The sequence below is a fragment of the Arctopsyche grandis genome, chromosome 11 (assembly GCF_051622035.1).
Source record: "Arctopsyche grandis isolate Sample6627 chromosome 11, ASM5162203v2, whole genome shotgun sequence".
In the NCBI taxonomy this organism is placed as follows: Eukaryota; Metazoa; Arthropoda; class Insecta; order Trichoptera; family Hydropsychidae; genus Arctopsyche; species Arctopsyche grandis.
Genome location: NC_135365.1, coordinates 6320805 through 6338942, shown reverse-complemented (window position 1 = coordinate 6338942; position 18138 = coordinate 6320805). Strand labels below are relative to the sequence as shown.

The 18138-nt window shown below is 35.3% G+C and overlaps 2 protein-coding genes across 2 annotated transcripts in view; one reads left to right on the top strand and one right to left on the bottom strand.

Annotated features, from left to right (window-relative positions):
* Window positions 1-2692: 2692 nt before the first annotated feature.
* On the top strand, window positions 2693-4086 carry Polr3H (RNA polymerase III subunit H). The gene is made up of 4 exons (XM_077440737.1): window positions 2693-2975; window positions 3071-3254; window positions 3326-3466; window positions 3534-4086. The coding sequence occupies exons 1-4, from the start codon at window positions 2865-2867 to the stop codon at window positions 3785-3787; spliced, it is 690 nt and encodes a 229-aa protein (XP_077296863.1). The 5' UTR covers window positions 2693-2864; the 3' UTR covers window positions 3788-4086.
* Window positions 4087-10371: 6285 nt separating this feature from the next.
* LOC143919316 (uncharacterized) overlaps window positions 10372-18138 on the bottom strand; it is a 124662-nt gene continuing 116895 nt past the window's right edge. Inside the window, exons 5-6 of the mRNA XM_077441572.1 lie at window positions 13087-13235; window positions 10372-11014 (exon numbers count right to left, since the gene is read on the bottom strand). Of these exons, the coding sequence (XP_077297698.1) occupies window positions 10866-11014; window positions 13087-13235 (298 nt within the window). The 3' untranslated portion in view covers window positions 10372-10865. The remainder of the gene's footprint in view (window positions 11015-13086; window positions 13236-18138) is intronic.

The following is an 18138-nucleotide window of genomic DNA, read 5'->3' as shown; positions in this document are numbered from 1 at the left end:
GTTTTTCCGACCATCTCGGAATTATTGGTCACAAAGCGCTCGCTCAAAAGTCACTAAAATCTCTATAATGTAACACCTGGCAACCGAAAAGTCCATTATACTAACGATAACCATTGTAGGAATATAGCACAACTTATGCTATTACGAATTTTTGATTATTAAATGCTTTTTATTATTACGAAATTATGTTCACAATACATCTTATATCTATTTTAATAGCTACTGATCTACTGATCATTTTCTATTTTACAATTTTATTTTATTTGGTTAGTAATCATAGTATTGTATTATTCTAATGTTAATATACAGCATAATAGGAAAAAGAGCTAAAAAACCTATTTACAATTCTTGTTATTACGAATCAAAATCAGTGATCTCATACATTTCACACCAATCATCATCGCTCCTGTACAAACATGCATAACTCAAGGGCAACGTCCTCTTTGACTATTCCAGAAGAAAGAGTTCATCGCTTGATCGTTTAATGAACGAAACCCAACAGTGATGTCATCAGGAAACTGTAACACGTGTCCTAAAAAACATTTACACGTGGCACACGACCGCATTCTCAAATGAACGGCGTTCTGGCGCTGACCCCATAGCTATGAAACAAACGATGCCATAGCTATAAAACACGCGCCCCGAAAACAGGTCAACACGTGTCCGTAAAACACGGGTCTTGAAGAAGGTGTCCGAGCCAAAAACCCACATGGCCGTGTTTTGGGCTCTTACGGGCGCGCGCTCATCTTACGACGCGCGCTCATGGCTGGTCTGCCCTGCCTGACCAGCCAGCGTATTCAATCTACAGCCCCCGCCATAAAGGGGCACAGGCGCCGAGAAACTCCCCGGCTCGCCATCTACTCCTTAATAAACGAGGATATAACAAACCTGACGTGTCTAATTCCCCACCCCGCCCTGTTCCAGCACGTGCTCCAGAGCGAGCTGAACGAGACAACGACACACACACAGCCACTGGTCACCCATACACATACACACATTACAGCCCCTGCAGCTATCGTTCAGAAGGAGACAAAGGATTTGCACACGGCACGCTTCAAGCCAGAACGTATATAAAGCGACGCACCAGCTCCAAACACCAGATTGAACCTCTGGAGTTCAACCAGCTCACTTCTCCGAAGCTCAACCTCTTCGTACATACAATAACCATTGTAACAATTGAACAAAAATAAACGATCCTCTTCCAAACTCAACTGAGTTTCCATAGGCTGGGAAACGGTCGAAACCTTTAACTGCCCTATACCATCATACTACCGAAAACTCGAGTGTCAAATATTCCGTATTCGCGATTTTCATGGCAAATATTTTCGTTTGGGCGATCGCAATGTGACCAATAATCCAATTACTTAATAAAATGTTCTCATCCAATAAGCACATGCTACACAGTCAATACGTAATTTTAGTAGCGTCAACTTTAAAATATGTAGCCCTGATACACTACTGATTATCGCGACACTAAACTATTATTACACTATCAATACGGATCTTGATACGTGTGAAACTGTTAATAATATTAATCGTATAGCATGGTCCATAGAGTGAGATTTCTCTTGTTTTCCCGGCCCCAAAATAGCCAGGGAATATTTGTTTGAATCAAACAATATATAAACTGATTGTCAAGTGCTATTAGAAGACAATATACGATAGATAGACTGGCACCCAAAAACTCTATCAATCAAACAAGAACTCGAATGTCAGATGTTCCGTGATCGAGATTTGAGTGATATGCGTGAGATCGCTTTTTGCGGAATAACCCGTTTACCATATAGAGTATTGTTACGTATACTTAAAAGAGCCGCCGAGTAGTTGCAATCGGATTAGCCCGAGTAGCATCCCAGAGACTGTGTGACCGTTATAATTGGTTTCAAGGATTATATCTAGACTCTAAGTGCATGTAGGCTAAACAATGGCCGCTATTTGGTCCCTTCTCAGAAGTGACCGATGCCGTGGTACCGTGGGACCGAATGTAGTGGGAATACATATCCGAGTACGTGACCATAACAATAGGTAAACAAATCAGACGTCGAAGATGTCCTGAGAGACCTGCTCCTTATAAGGCGGTACTTAGGCGATATCAAGACATTCTGGACTGAGCACTGCCAGTGCGTGTATCTCCTTAATCACCAATAAATGCTGTGACACGACTTTGGCCTTTCACTTGGATCCCCCACCCACCCCAACGCAACAGTATGTTTGAATAAAAGCCAATTATGGCTCATATTTGATGCTATATATAGCTGTACCAGACAGATTTCACGGTAGCTGTATATATACAGAATTTCAATGAGACGTGTAGCCGCTAGAGGACCGTCATACAACGAATATTTTGAAGTAGCGTTTTTCAGTTTGAAGAATTTGGTGCCACCCCAAAAATGATGTTACCTGGTGCAGACCGCACTCCCCGCACGGGCCTGGCGACGCTACTAGTATAACATGCCCCAATGTGGTAGCTTGATAAATGGTTGACAGACATTCCATTATCCCAGAATGCCTATTTATACGAGACCAATATTAATTTGTCTTAGTGGAATGTCTTAACAATTGGCTACGGCTTTTTAATTTTTTTCACAAATCTGCAAGTTATTTGCACTAACACGTAATATATATAATAATATAATTATTAGCGAACTAATACGCCTCGTATGATCTTTGGGAAAAATCGTGAATATAAAATGACAGTTCTTGTATTATTCCGATGTGGCAACATTGATGGTAACGAATGTGACGTTTCTCATTTCAACCGGTATGTTCGTTGGGAGGTTATGAGGCAGGCTGATGTAGTTTAGTTTTGATTTTACATCAAAAAGAAATATGATTGTTCTCTTTAGCTAATATTCGCCATAACTATGTTCGTTCTATCGGAAATGCGCCAATTGGCGCGCACACCACCAGCTCTATTGAAATTACCTCTAGCAACATCAGTTTCTACTGAATTAAATAGAAAATTAGCAAATAAGGTATGCATATTCGCATTTTCTTTAAATAAGTTTTAGTAAATTAATTATCAATCAATGTTAGCTATACAGTATTCATATCTCGTATCAATTTGCAGGTAGTATTAAACGTGGGGTTGTGTATTGCATTATTCGACATAACCAAACTAGGCCATTCCTATATATTTCCCGGAGATGGAGCCTCATACACTGAAGTTAACTTTAGGTATATTGTATTCAGACCCGACGTCGAAGAGATTCTAATCGGTAAAATAAGAAGTTGTAGCAGAGATGGTGTCCATGGTAACAATATTCCTGATAAAAAAAATCTTATATTTTTCAGTACATTCAAATTCACAGTAATGTATTTTTAGTTACTCTCGGCTTCTTCGATGATATCTTGATACCTGTCAGTGGATTGCAACATCCTTCCCGATTCGACGAAACCGACCAAGCTTGGGTATGGGAATATCCGGGTGAAAATGAGGAGAAGCATGATCTTTTCATGGACGCTGGTAATTAATGAAAATTCTAATTTCATTTGTTGTTTTCGTATTTCATTAATTTTGTGGGTATTTTTAGGTGAAACTATTCGATTTCGCGTCACGTCGGAAAGCTTTCAAGAAACTTCACCGGCTGAGCCGCCAGGCTTAGACCATTCTAGCAGTAGTAATACTACTTCTAACGTAGCTGAAGGAGGCTCTAATAATTCCAAGACTCCTTACCGGCTATTGGCGACCATTAACGAACCGGGATTGGGTCTTCTTACGTGGTGGGAGAATAATGCAAATGTTCAAGAAGAAGACGGGGAAGGGGAAGAGAGGGATGAAGATTGATTGACTTTATGTAAACGATGTATTTATATATTGTTTGTACGACTTGTAAATAATATTTATATCTATGTATATATGAAATTGATGTTTGTATGTTTGAGTTTTATTTAATCATACCTCTTTCCAAGCCCAACTTATTATTTACCAATCAATGAATTGGACATGATCCTAGAATGTATTATATACATGTAAGACCTTTTCAATCTACGATAATTTAATGGATATGTATTTTTCTTATTAACTTACTAAAGGCTGTAAACACATATGCTGTGTTTTTAATAAAATTTCATTCAAAGGCTGTCAATACAGTGTTTTTAAATCCTCCAAACTTCATACAAAAAAAAATTACAAGATTTAGTTTCAAACTTGCATTCATAAGTATCATGCCAGCATATCTTTATCCAAATATCGATAAATAAATAAAAAATAATATATTTTTCTATGGTTTAAATCTTAACTTCTTTTCCAATGAATTTATCGGTAATATTCAGAAAAGATTTCAAATCCTCAGATGTCGGAATTGTCTGGTTTTATTTGCGTTACTTACGTATATACTTCTCAAATTGAATATTTCATTCTAATGAAGAGTACAGCACAGTGATAAATATCTATAAGATAGATATCGTTGATAATAGGTGGCGTGAAAATGTCTTCTTCCTCCTTTTCTCAATGCTCAGCGTTGTTCCGGTGACTACCAGCCTTTCCAGACTTTCCACATTCTTCCTGGCAATATGGCCAAAGTGTGAAAGAACCGTTTTCCTGCATGTTGAGGAAAGTGTCGGCTCTTTGAGGATGGATCTTCGTACGTCTTGCGGTCCATACATTTTTTTATAAAATATATTTACAAAATTGAATACAGCAATCACCATAGAAATACTGATATGATAAATCATACGGTCGAAGACAACTATAAAAAAAGCTGTATTCTAATTTTCAATTTAAAGAATAGAAAGGATTAGTTTATTTCACAAAACTAATTGATAACAAAACATATATATTTTACCGTCACTGCAAAATATATGTACGTGAACTTTAATAAAGTTTTAGGATAATTCGAGCAGTCCATGAAATTCGAGCTGAGATTTTTCAATAATGAGCATTATCAGTGATAATATTTGGGGATAATCTTTGGTCATTTAGATTTGATCAGGCAGGAACATGCACGTGATTTGAAATACTATGAATCGTAATCAAATCAATTATAGCCAGCAGAAACGGCAACAAGTTATCAGAACTGCAAGATGTTGATCAAAAGCTTCTAAAAAGTCAACTTTGGCCTGTAAAAAGTTGAAATGACGTCCCAGAGCTTCATTATTTATATGTGTAGATGTGTATATTCTTTGATTTTAGCAATTAAACGTTATGTATAGAAGTCGGGTATATGTATGATGGTAGTAAATAGAGGAAAAACGCATTTCATGTTTGTATTTTTTATTAGCATAAGACTCCTAAGAGGAAATTTCACATACAAATATCTATATGCAATTTGCACCTGCCCGTTAAGAACAAATAGACATAATTAGGGCAATAATCAAAGAAAGAACAAGATAACTCATTATTTATATAAGAATACAAGGTAACAGAATTAGAGAATAACAAACACTTTTTTTCACAGTCATTTTCCGCTTTGTCATTGTTCTCAAATTTTTTTTGGTATTGCTTTTTTCTTATATACAATAGTCCCCTAGTCGCTAGCATATAATAATTTTTTTGATCTTATCCGTATAATGATTTATAATACCATTTTTCAAACACATATTTTCCCATATAGCTTTTTATGACACATTTTTATATTTATTTATTTAGAATATACACCAAATTGCATCATTGATTGTAGATCCACAATTAGATTCATAATACAATTGCGGAATATTTCCGAGCCGATACCGACGAAACTGAAAATAGCTCGCCTCGCAATAATTTAATCACAATTCGTTCACGTCTATTGGAATTGATTTTAATAATAAACTAATTTTAATTTAGGGTTAACGGTGACTTCACGATGATCGCCCAACGAAGCAAATCACAAACTTTGACCGCATCAAGCGAATTTTTTGAGTTCGGAGATTCATCACAATTTTTGAACACATGAACAAATTCATATTGAATATTTTGACATTTTTTTCACAGGGTGATTTATTATAAGTAATGTATTATATGTACAAAATTAAATTTTAAACCTTGGAAATATTAAGTCTATATTTGTATTATCTTCATATCTTTCGTGTAAAATGGAAAGAATAAGAATTTTGGTAGTTGATGGAATATCGTGCGCTGTTTGATATCTAATACCTTTTCAAATAGACAAATTTCCCAAAATATAAATACATAACGTTAAATTTTGGCTAGCTTTAGTTGTTGAACGCTTTTATTTATGGTTGTGGCTATTTGCAGGTACTATATCTACGAATTATTGGCTATTTGCAGGTACTATATCTGCGAATTATTGACTATTTGTAGGTACAATATCTGCGACAGGCGCAAAGCCTTCTGCGCATGCGCGTTAACTTATAATCCGATTATAATTTCTTACATTTAATGTATGCTAGACTTGTTTAATAAATCGTTCATTATACATGAGGCAAATAAATTGCGTTGCGCCTGTTGCAGATATAGTACCTGCAAATAGCCAATAATTCACAGATATAGTACCTGCAAATAGCCACAACCTTTATTTATTTGTAATATAATATCTGTTGAATAAGTAAGACAAATTTTTGGTTAGATTACGTTTGTTCAAGATTATTAATGTTTAAATTCAGATTGAAGTCTATAATTTGCTCCGTTGCCGTCTTTGCTTTATAATATCCAAAGTAATCTTTTGTATGTGGCTTTGATGTTTTATATATAATATGTGGATAATTTGACTAAGGTTTTGCATTTTGATTTCGTTACATTATAAAACAATCGTCAAACGAACCGAAACAATTACAAAAGTAAACAAAAACATGAAGAAAGCTGAAATGTTATAGAATACAGTCTATAATAGTATTCTCACAGGTGTTTCACTTATTGATAGCATAGTTAAATATGATCTCTATCATAAGCAGTCGAAATTCTTATCGATTAAAAATATTTCTGGACAAAATGGACGTTATCATCAATTTCTAATCGTTCGTCGAAGTCAACGAGTCAAAACGCTCCGTGTTCGCACACACGCTTAAGGATTTATGGAATACCGTGCACAAATACATATATATATATTCATGCCATTATTTGTTTTATATTATTTATTACACACCAATCGTCACATGACAAATACAACTATGGTACATTATTTACACACAAACGTGTCGTCTAAAAATAAAATAGATCTAGTACTTGCACCTTACTCTTTTAAGCATAATATATCAATTGCACAACAAAAAAAATCAAACGTTTCCAAATTTGCATTATCATTAATCATATATATGTATATGTATATTAATATTTATTCCATTTCGAACACACCGTACTAATCTAAACAACACTATTCTTTTCATTGCCGACTATATAATAATGACATTGTGATGATTATGTATTAATAATATATGATATATATATATATATATATATATATATATATATATATATATATATATATATATATATATTTATATTGAAAGATTCACAGTTTTGTTTACACGTATATGGCATTTTTGTATCTTTTTTTTAGGTCCCAGTAGCTAATGCACATAAAGTATACATAATAGATATATAATGATTATTCCGCTTGTATGAAATTTGATGTAACTAAATATACATAATACTTTTGGAATGTGGATCAAAACTTAATACGAATAAGTAAAGAAAATCAATCCTGGCGGCTTTGTGTAATTTTTTAATCCTCGGCTCACAGAGCAGATGTGCAATACGTTGAACGGTACAGCGTTCGCTAATCATAGAGGCTGTATATATGCAGATGGCTGTACATATATGCAGAATTTTAGCCTTTATGTTTAACGAAGCTATACTAGATACAATTTTCCTTCCAAATTTTTTAATTTTATTATTTTTTTAATACATTTACAATATTGAGCAGGAAATATATATAGGTAGGTATATATTTTTTATTTATTTAATATAATATTTACAATAAGGGTGCGTCAAAATAGCAAATCCAGTGATTTTATATGATCATCTGTATTTTATCCGAACTATTATTAGTATTTTTTTTTTTGTATATGCACTTATTGAATATGAAGTCGTAAAAAAGTGAAATTTAAACAGCGTAATTATATTATAAGGTATTTTTGAAAAGTCTTACATTATGTTTGAATGTCTTGTCGTGACTAAATTGAAAGCACATTGCAGTCTTCGGTTATAAATAGATGCATCTTATAGTCAAAGTATACAACGTGCTCTCAATTGTTCGGTATTAAGGTAAGCTATCACAAATTTTCACATTCATTTAATATATATATTTATGTATATAAAGGTCAGTGGCGTTTCTAAGATGAGTGTAATAATTTATCGTTTTTACCAGTCGCGTTTAGCAGTAATTTCTAAAATAAATCTCCTGTCGACGTTTAAAATATTCTACCGAGATACTTTTACTAAGCGTTTTTTATGTTCACTTCATTTGTTTGTGTGTACATTATTTACTAATCTAGAATGTAAAGTAATGTATTAGAATTTAATATATGTATAATGGACAACTCGGAATCGAAATCAATAAACACAACAACTACGGTAACTAAAATGTTAAATTATAAACCATTGAGGAACTAGTTAGCGTCCGTCGATTTAAGATTCTGACTGGATGATTGGTTAGCATCATCATCATCATCATCATCATCGTCATCATACGTCGTTGAGATTTTGAAAATACATTGTGTCACATCTTTTAAGATTATAAAATTTTTGTAGAAAAAGTCGCATATTCTTAGATAAGTCATAGATTTATTCAGTCTTAGACCTTTGTTCCGTGTTTTCATTTTTTTTTCATTTGAAAATGTAAACTTTTTACCACTTGATTGAATCGGTTACAAAAAAACGAACAATACTGTGTATGATTTGTAGTTGAAAAGAATATTTCATTTTTCATACATACTTCCAGCTAAAAGTTCAGAAGTATTCATGTTTTTGTATCTTGCTTTCATTTGCAAACTTAATTAAAACAAATAATCAACCGCCCCCGCAAGGATGTTTTTCTTTTAATATACATATAATAAAAAGTGATGAATTATTTCAAAAACGACTACAATTGACTATAAAAAAAATGTTGAGTTTGAATCTAATAAGACACTGCTCTTAGAAATATGAACATTTGCACCCCATGTTTGTTTTATTTCCTATTTTACAACTTAAAATACTCTTCAACATTTATATAGAAGTACGAGGGTTGTTTAATCCTGATGAAATTAATAAAAAACAGTGTAGCAGTGTAACTTAGGTACTATTAAACACAAAACAAGAGTGCTTTCAAACTTTTGGCCGACAGTATAAGTTATTATATTATATGTATGTGCGCTCTCGCTAAAACGTATCGTTCCTTCACATGCTTTTGATACATTTAAAAATTAAATAACACACAAAGATTCTTACACAGATTTAGGATAAAAATTAATACCGACAGAATTTAATTTTGAATATTTTAAAAGAATACGAAAATTAATTAATACCCTTCAGTGTAATAATTTTAAAACTTTCCTCGCCCGCTCCGACGCAAAGTTTCCACACAAGAACTTTTAAAATTAACTAATTAATTTTTCCCGTACATAAGATAACGCTAGATTCATTCTAAACCCTAAAGCAGCGCTTACACGATTTCAATCGACTTACATATGTGAATGATAAATTAAAAAAAAATCATCTTGCTGTAAAGAAACAACGTATACAAAACAAAATGATCGTAACAATAATATATACAAATAATATTATCAACATAAAATAAAATACTTAAAGTTTTACATACGTACATATATATAAATATAATCATACGAAGAGTGATCAAAAAATAAGGTGATTACGCACAATATCAATTTTTTTTGGTAGTTCAGATATTGCATTATTTATAAGATTTTTTGTGTAAAAACATTGACTGTCCTTACATACCATACACATCTCATTTGGTTGCTATTTTTCATAATAACCAGGAGCGTCATTTCAGCTTTTCCCAGGGGGGGGGGGAAGGCAAAATTTTTGACCATGGGGTGCATTTTTTGTGTAAAAAGATGAGCGTATATGAATTTGAAGGGTTTGGTGCAAACGATCGACAAGCGCCAGACAGACTGAACCACATTAACTGGATGTTTGCTTTAAACGCAATTCTCGACTTCACGAATGATAGATTGCACATCAGATGATGCGTAACCTTTCGATGTGCACAGATGCAATTATTAAAATGGTAATTATTAAAATTGAGTTGGATCTTTCTGGCGAGTTTAATAAGGCAAAATTCGGAACTAAAGTATCAGAAGCACATAACGTATACAGGGTAGGTATGTCGGGACTTCGGGTAGATTTAGCTTAGTGTAAGTGCGAGTAGTGCGCACGCATAAGGTACACGTGTCGTTAATCTGTGGTTCAGTTTGTCTGGCACTTGTCGATCGTTTGCACCGCATCGAAATTTTAACTATTTCTTTTAATAATTTATTTTTATTTTTATCAATAAAATTAATAGTAACATAATTTTAAAAATCTATTAAAGGTTTGTTGGTTTAGTATTTTAATTCATAATAATACATTAAACAACGTGGATAGTCTCGTTCAAATCTAGGGGGGGGTGGTTGCCCACCCCAGCCCCCCCCTAAATGACGCCCCTGATAATAACCAAAGATGATTCCAAAGGAGTTTTATATAGAAGTAAAAGAACACCTTAAATTTGTATTGCACCGCATTTTTGATCACACATTGTATTCATAAACTGTTCATCAAATGTGAACAAAGTTGAAAGCGTTTATAATCAATTTCTTATGTAATATACATAAATCTTACTACGTACAAGTTTCGCGATTTTCATATTTTGTTGTCGAAAATAAGAACAATGGAAACGAAACATAAAGAAACACCGAGAAATTGACTCTCTATAGAACGTACTATGAGTGTGTTATAATATAATTGTCGTAGTAATGTGGAGTGTGTCCGTTTTGACTATCTTCTATTCTATTATGAGGCATCGTGGTAAATGTTCGTGGAGATAGTCGAATAACTCCCGCGAAGCACCGGGACAGTTGGTCAGTTCCAATTCTTGCATGTGTCTCAGTTGGATTAAACTTGACAGTCCACTCGATGTCAACAACGGACAACCTGCAACAAAATATAACATAATCAGTCATAATTGTGTGGAATTTAGTTTTATAGCCTAGAGAAATGCATGTATGAATGATTGGGTTGGCACGCATGCGTTGAAGAATGGTTGAGTTGGTCATCATGCCAGGTGACGCTTAACGAGCGATCAGATTTCTGCGGCTCTCTGCCGTGTAATAAACGTTTTAAACTGTCCAGCGAGTCTTATTTAACACCACCGTCCATGTCTTCTAGCACAATTGTATCAAAACTTACATAATTCATTTAAAATGTGTAATAATTGTGTTGATTTCATATTGAATCCTGCTCGCACATACGCAATTACGCTATATAGCTTACACTTTGCTCGCACGCAGCCTTACTTGCATGTGTTCGAGCAGGGTACAATGCTGCGATCAAAATTTCACAAGTTACAAATCTAATTTAGTCCCGTAAATGAATTTTAATAAGGTCGAAACTCATTTCATTGTGAGTTTTGGACCAGAATTATAGTGTGAATAAAAAATAAAAAAAATCACAAATATACATACAGACATATATACAATTCTAAAGGTTAGCTCTTTTTAATAATCAAATTATGTATATTTATATTGTGGGGCTCTACGACATGGTCAAGTTTGTGTCACCATCCTGCAATTTGGGGCCAAATTCGATCACACATTACTTCCTTACCAGCCGTCACATTAAACAGTCATGCTTTCACCCCCAAAATATACTTTGTTTAAAAGGTTAAGCTGTCCGCCTGTTTGTTCGTTCGTCCTTTCGTGGCGGATACGGTATTAATACATTTTTATACATTTGAAATAAGAGCACGTTTCGCATATCGTGAATCTATGCGAAATAAATTGCCAGAGCGAGTGACACGGTGCGATATGACCGCCGACGATAAAGAGGCGCGAAGCATGCGCACGGTTAAACTTGTTTTGCGTAGAGCTACAAACTTGTTTTTGCACCGGGGCCACTAGTAAAAGATAAATATATACTATTTTTTATCTCACCATTAAAATTGGCGTATTTTGTCATCCCTAAATACATAAGTCCAAATGTAATCCAATATAAGATGTTATGCCCAATGGAATGTATAAAATAAGATATTGTCTGATAAACTCTTGGATATGTGACTCTAAGTCGATCGTTTCATATCAGAATTTGCCAATTTATCTAATTTTCATTGAAACGGCTCTTACAAATTGGCATTCCTGTCCTATCTCTCTCGCGAAAATTTGAGTTATTCACCATCCCGATCTTTTGCTAATTTGTATAAATGTTACAAATTTATTCATGGATGTTGATTGTATTTGTTTTGTATAATGCTTACAATGCTTCTATACAATATTTCACCATATATTTATTTAATAACATTTTATACCAGGAAGGCCTTACAGGTAAACCCCAATGCGCCTTCCTGGCCAATTACAAACAATACAGCATTTTTATTTTATTATACAAGTCGCTGAATTACAAGACACTGACTTAAACTCGCAATTTAACGAGAAATCTATGAATTTTACATACATTTTATTGTACATTAATCATACTCAAATAGTGGTGACATAGTAGGTAGGAAAGATTTTAGCCAATTTTTAATCGGGATCTGTTTCAAAAATGAAATCAGAGAAAATTGGCAAACTCTGATAGGAAACGATCGACTTTGAGTCGATGAGGAGTCACAAATATCTAGATCTGACCAGCAGCATTACAGATATACTCAGAAAAAATCGTTTCAATCGAGGTCAGCTCATAAGATCGAACCCGGCGCCTCTCGGTGTTAAGCAGAAGCTTAACGACCGACCTATGCTGCTGACTATATGTCGTGTTTAATGTAAAATATAGAATAATTGAGTATTTATAATTGATGTTTCTTGATCAGTATAGTACAATCGTCACATTGGAGTGATCTGTAATGATAAGTGTGCATGATTGTTTGAATAAAAAAAAGCACTGTAATCTAGGATTTTTTTTATAAACTAGTTTCTTTATGCTTTATGTTGGTATTCGTCGTAAGTAAGTTCGTTAAGAAAAGTGCCGGTCGTTAAAGCATTAATATAAAATAGGAAAAAAATGTAACTCACCAGCTAACGATAATATCTGAAGGTTCCTCATTCCGCACAAGTGTTGCAGCCCAAAGTCTCTAACTTGCGAGCACCATCTCAAGAAGAGTGCCGAAAGGGAGAGCATGGTGCTTATGTAACCTACTCCTATGTCGGTTATGTGAACGCATCTGCAAAAGAAAAACACATATATGAGAAGCGAATCTATTGTTAGTGAAAAAAAGGCAAAATATCCTTTATGTAAACTATGTACTCCGGTATTCCTCGGTCCCGGTGGAGAGTGGGTAAAGGGCGAGTCACTTCGCATGAGAAAGTGGGATAAGGACAAGACTGGGAGGAGATTCTGGGTAGGGGATGAGTGACAGAGTGGGCCTGAAAAAGCAGGGGGAGGATTTAGCATACCGAAATGAAAAGGTACACACGTTTACGCTTCACCGAGAAAATGGCTACTGATGCCGTGCTGGGGAGCAGGTGGGGAAAATTTGACGACGAAAATTTGCCCTCCACTTTTTGTTTCAGTCATAAAAAATTCAACATTTTCGTAGCTCTCTAATGTGTCGGTTGAATAACTTGAGCCGGGATCAACTTCGCGTTCTGGGTTTCTGTGACACTGTTGTGCACTATGCCTAGGATCGTAGGGATCTACTCTGATATTCTGGACTCATTTCAAAAGAAAAGTTATACGCTGAATAAGATACAGTGTTCACCATTAGAGGTTCACCATTAGAGGATGATATTTAAAAGTAAAACTTATTTTACTTTAAGACTATTTAAAAATACTTTTAGAAATACTACTTTAAATCGATGTTCTTCTTAAAGAACATTTTATCTACCATGTAGATAAAGCTTAAAATGACAAAAGCCGAGACAAAAGTATGAAATGACCATGCGGCCACGTGGTTTGCAACCATTTGTAACACAGCGAGATAAAGGCTTCTCTTGTTACACTGATTATTCGTATAACCGTTAGGGCCGGGCCACACCGTGCAACTTTGTCGGCCGACTAGTCGCGCGACATGAAAAAATGTATGGAAATGTGTGCGACAAACAAGTTGACGGGTGTGGCATGTCCCATCTACCTGCATGCATTGGTCTGGTCGCCCTCAACCAAGTTGTTCGCGAGTTGAGCGGTGCAGCCCGGCCCTTACACCCACATGTAGGGTTTCTGGACTCGACTCGACTCGGCCGGGTAATGACTTAAAACCTGGATTCGGGATCCGGGCTTCAAAACCCGCCGGATTCGGGTATTTAAAATTTCGAGTATTAACCAAAAAATTCAAAATGAATTTCAGTCGATATATTGAAAATATCCAAATACGTATGTGTTATTTATAGATTATGTGTACAAATGATTTATATATGATCTTATTTGTTTGCGAATTTGATTTTATGACTTGTGAGTTCTGAGAAAACCGCTAACAATGAAACGGATTTTGCAAATACTGAAAATACATACCGAAAACGATACGGCGTACTGAAATTTTGCTAAATTTAGAATTTCACCCATATACAGTGTACATATTTTTAGAATTTTGCCTTAGACTACCCTAAGACTTCGGAGTGTAAACATCGTTTCAACATTATCATCATCATCATCATACGTGATTTCGTTCTTTATTTTAATTATTCCTTGTAATTCTCTTAAAAAAATCAGTTTTATTGTTGACCGAATATAAGAATAGTTTTCATTATATTTTTCGGAAAACTACAAAATTCTATAATAATAATGATAGTAATAAAAGGACAGAAAATCACATATTTGCTAAATGTGCAGATAATATTGGTATACCTCTGCTGAGATATAAGTGTTTTAAGAATATGAATATTGACCTGTATTTATTTGTTAATTAATTTTAACTTCAGTAAACAAATAGCCTGATTAAGATATGTTATAAATTTTTATAACATACAATATTTAATTCTGTTTTAATGTCGATATTTCACATTACTTAAAATACATAAAATGCATATATTTAGTTATTGAAAGATGTTTTGAATTCGTTAACATTCAAACTATTTTTTTTAGTTGAGTCCAGAATTGTGTAATGAAACAAAATAAAATTTGAAATCTGGAAGTTTTTGATTTTGATTTTGGACCCGAATTCGTCGGGTTTTCACAATATTGGACCCGGATCCGCCGGGTTTTGAAAACCCGGGTTTTCAGAAACCCTACCCACATGGCGCATGCACAGTCTATCAACTGACATCACAATGATTGTTCATACATACATTATGTACGTCAATGCGCAGCTTTTTAAACGGTGCTCACTTTTAATCTGTATTGTAGGGTGACTTGTGGCAGTTCTGAGGGTGACTTTGTTGCGCGAGCAGATCAAATGTATGCAGTTGTATGGAACATGCCACACCAGGTAACTCACCGGTTGCCTAAAACGTCGATATCGGTTGCTTGCCCTGGGTCTGGTCACGGTGATTTTATTACTTGACCAACCATCGCGATCCTTAAAAGTGTATAGCGTTATATTGAAGGGTGCCTCACTCGGTGATTAATTTCCGGCGACAGCACGTGTGACTGAACTATGAAATCTTAGAGCCCTGTTACACCGGATGACTCGCGGGCAACTCTGTGGGTGGTTTTGTTGCGCGTGCAGATTAAATGTATGTAGTTGTATGGAGCATGCCACACTAAGCAACTTATGGGTTGCCCAAGTGGTAAAGTCACCCAGCTGTCGAGATCGGTGGCCGACGTTGGGTCTGGTCAAGGTAATTTTATTACTTAAGCAATTGTCACGATCCTTCAAAATGTACAGCCTTATATTGAAGGGTGCCATACTCGGTCATTAGTTGCTGGCGACTCCATAGTGAAAAAACTATGAACATGTGTGACTGTATCGTCCAAGAGCAACTACGCTTGGGCAATAAAGTCACTCACAAAGTTGCCCACAAGTCACCCGATGTGGCCGGGCTTTTAATTGGTATTAGTGAGTGGATTCTTGATCGCTTCTGGCTGCCCGAGCTAGGCAACCAAAAGTAACTACCCTTGAGCAACTAAGAGCAATGAGCAACTACGAGCAACGAGCAACGAGTAGCTACGAGCAACTACGCTTGAGCAACAACATCCTCGTATCCGGTGTGGCCTGGCTCTTAATGTATTAATGTAGTGGAGTGCTGTTTTTAAATAAAAAAAATACCACTTTGTTTTGAAGAAGAATGTTTTGGATCAATGCATTTCGCTAGTTATGACTAGTCTTAGCAGGTCGATGGATGCTTTTCAAGAGAGCAAGAGAGCAAAAAAGCACAGTTTTTCTATGAAATTGACAATACTGAACCATTTTTTTTGTGCGAAAATCATCCATCTTTGGCTATGACGTAGGTGTGGATGCGGAACTTAACACGTTCAATCCGGCGTGTACCACCGGTGGCCATGCGGATATTGCTATAGCAGACTATAATTTTACGGTTCCACTTCATTGAGCACTAAATTCTAAAGATTTAGGGACAACTCATTATATAAAGTGATTTAATGCCGTCACGCGTAATTGGGTGCCGATACGCGTGGCAGTGCCGCCACATGGGCAAATGTATGAAATCATGCGCCGGGCTGAATGTGTTAAGCAATTAATGCAAAAATCTTACACTAAGTCCAATCCACTTAAAGAAGCATTGAAAGTTCTATGACCAATAAAATATATGTTTATACAGAAAGCGAAACATAATAAGAGTTAAAAGATTCGCGTATTCAATAATGACACGTATAAATATAATTTTATATATGCACTGCGCAATGTACATGTGTGTACAGTGGGCATGTGTACTGTGCACATTGTGCAATACACTCATTTTTTATTATTTAAATCTACAATTTGAACATTTTTTTCGTCAACGTATCTGACCAATGGCAATCTCATATTTCTCCGCTTACTGCCTAGCTGAAGCAATGGAGAGCAATGCATTTTCGTGTTTCAGCCTGCTCCGGACCATTCACGATCCAAATCATTGAAACGACCGGATCGAGAGTCAATTATGTAGACTCCGGTCGAGCTGTGTAAATGGGTTAGAATCTTCAAAGCTACCTATTATCCATACGGTACCTCTAACTCCAATTAGGCTCGCTTTACAGAAAGCGGGGGGGCTCCATGGGGCTCCGGTGCCATGGCGACCGTCCGCAACAACACGGGGGCGCAGGGCGCAGCCGCCGGGGCTGCGATTATTTTTGTTTTCACGGGTGAAGGTTGCTCAAATACCACGCGATCTAGATCCTGGAAAACACCCCCTGATAATCCAATCACTCGTAATTCGCAATCAATAGGTTCTCCATCCCTTCTCACGCATCTCTAATGGGGTTGGATTTCAATGGAAACTGGGCCGTCGGCCACTTGAATTTTAATTTAAAAAATGAGAACCCTGTTATTTTATACTAGTGTTGTACCCGATGAAATATCATCGTTGGCATATCAAGTTATTAAATAAAAAAAATTAAAAGAAATGTGTCGGTCTTTTACATAAACATATTTAATTTAATATTTATATTTAATTGTTTAATATGAAAAAATGGTAAAAACTACCTACCTACCTACCTACTTACATATAAACAATAGTCATTAATAAAATTAAATTAATTAAATAAAATTTCAATAGATGGCGCTAAATGCTCAGAGACTAAGCGCCGTATATTAGCCTAGAGAAAACATTGGTAGTAAACAGTATATATAGAAGTTTTTTCTCTCGATATTATATTTGTACGTTTTGTTCGCAGTGGTTTAGCTGTGACGTACATACATATGTATGTATGTCTAATCGAAACGACTATTATAGTACGGCGAGTGTTATCTTACACATACACACAGAATAGCGATATTACATACAGAAGCACGACAGGTTGTTCTTACCACTAGCGTAATTTGCGAAACTTGTGACAAATTTGACAAACATGTGGGAAACACGTATTTATTTTAACACTGGTATATAGATTGAATAGCAACCCACATGTGGTGGTGAAAAAAACCGAAAATTTTGAACTATGGATGAAAGAAACAAAGAATCTGTTCACGGTCAGTTTTCGCCCTGTTAACACGCTGCGTAAATTAACAATTATTGACTTAAAAATAGACTTTA

Excerpts from the sequence above, each read along its gene's own strand:
- Polr3H (XM_077440737.1), top strand. The coding sequence starts at position 2,865 with ATGTTCGTTCTATCGGAAATGCGCCAATTGGCGCGCACACCACCAGCT. Across the intron at positions 2,976-3,070 it reads ATAGAAAATTAGCAAATAAG|GTAGTATTAAACGTGGGGTT; the intron begins GTATGCATATTC and ends ATCAATTTGCAG. Across the intron at positions 3,467-3,533 it reads TGATCTTTTCATGGACGCTG|GTGAAACTATTCGATTTCGC; the intron begins GTAATTAATGAA and ends GGGTATTTTTAG.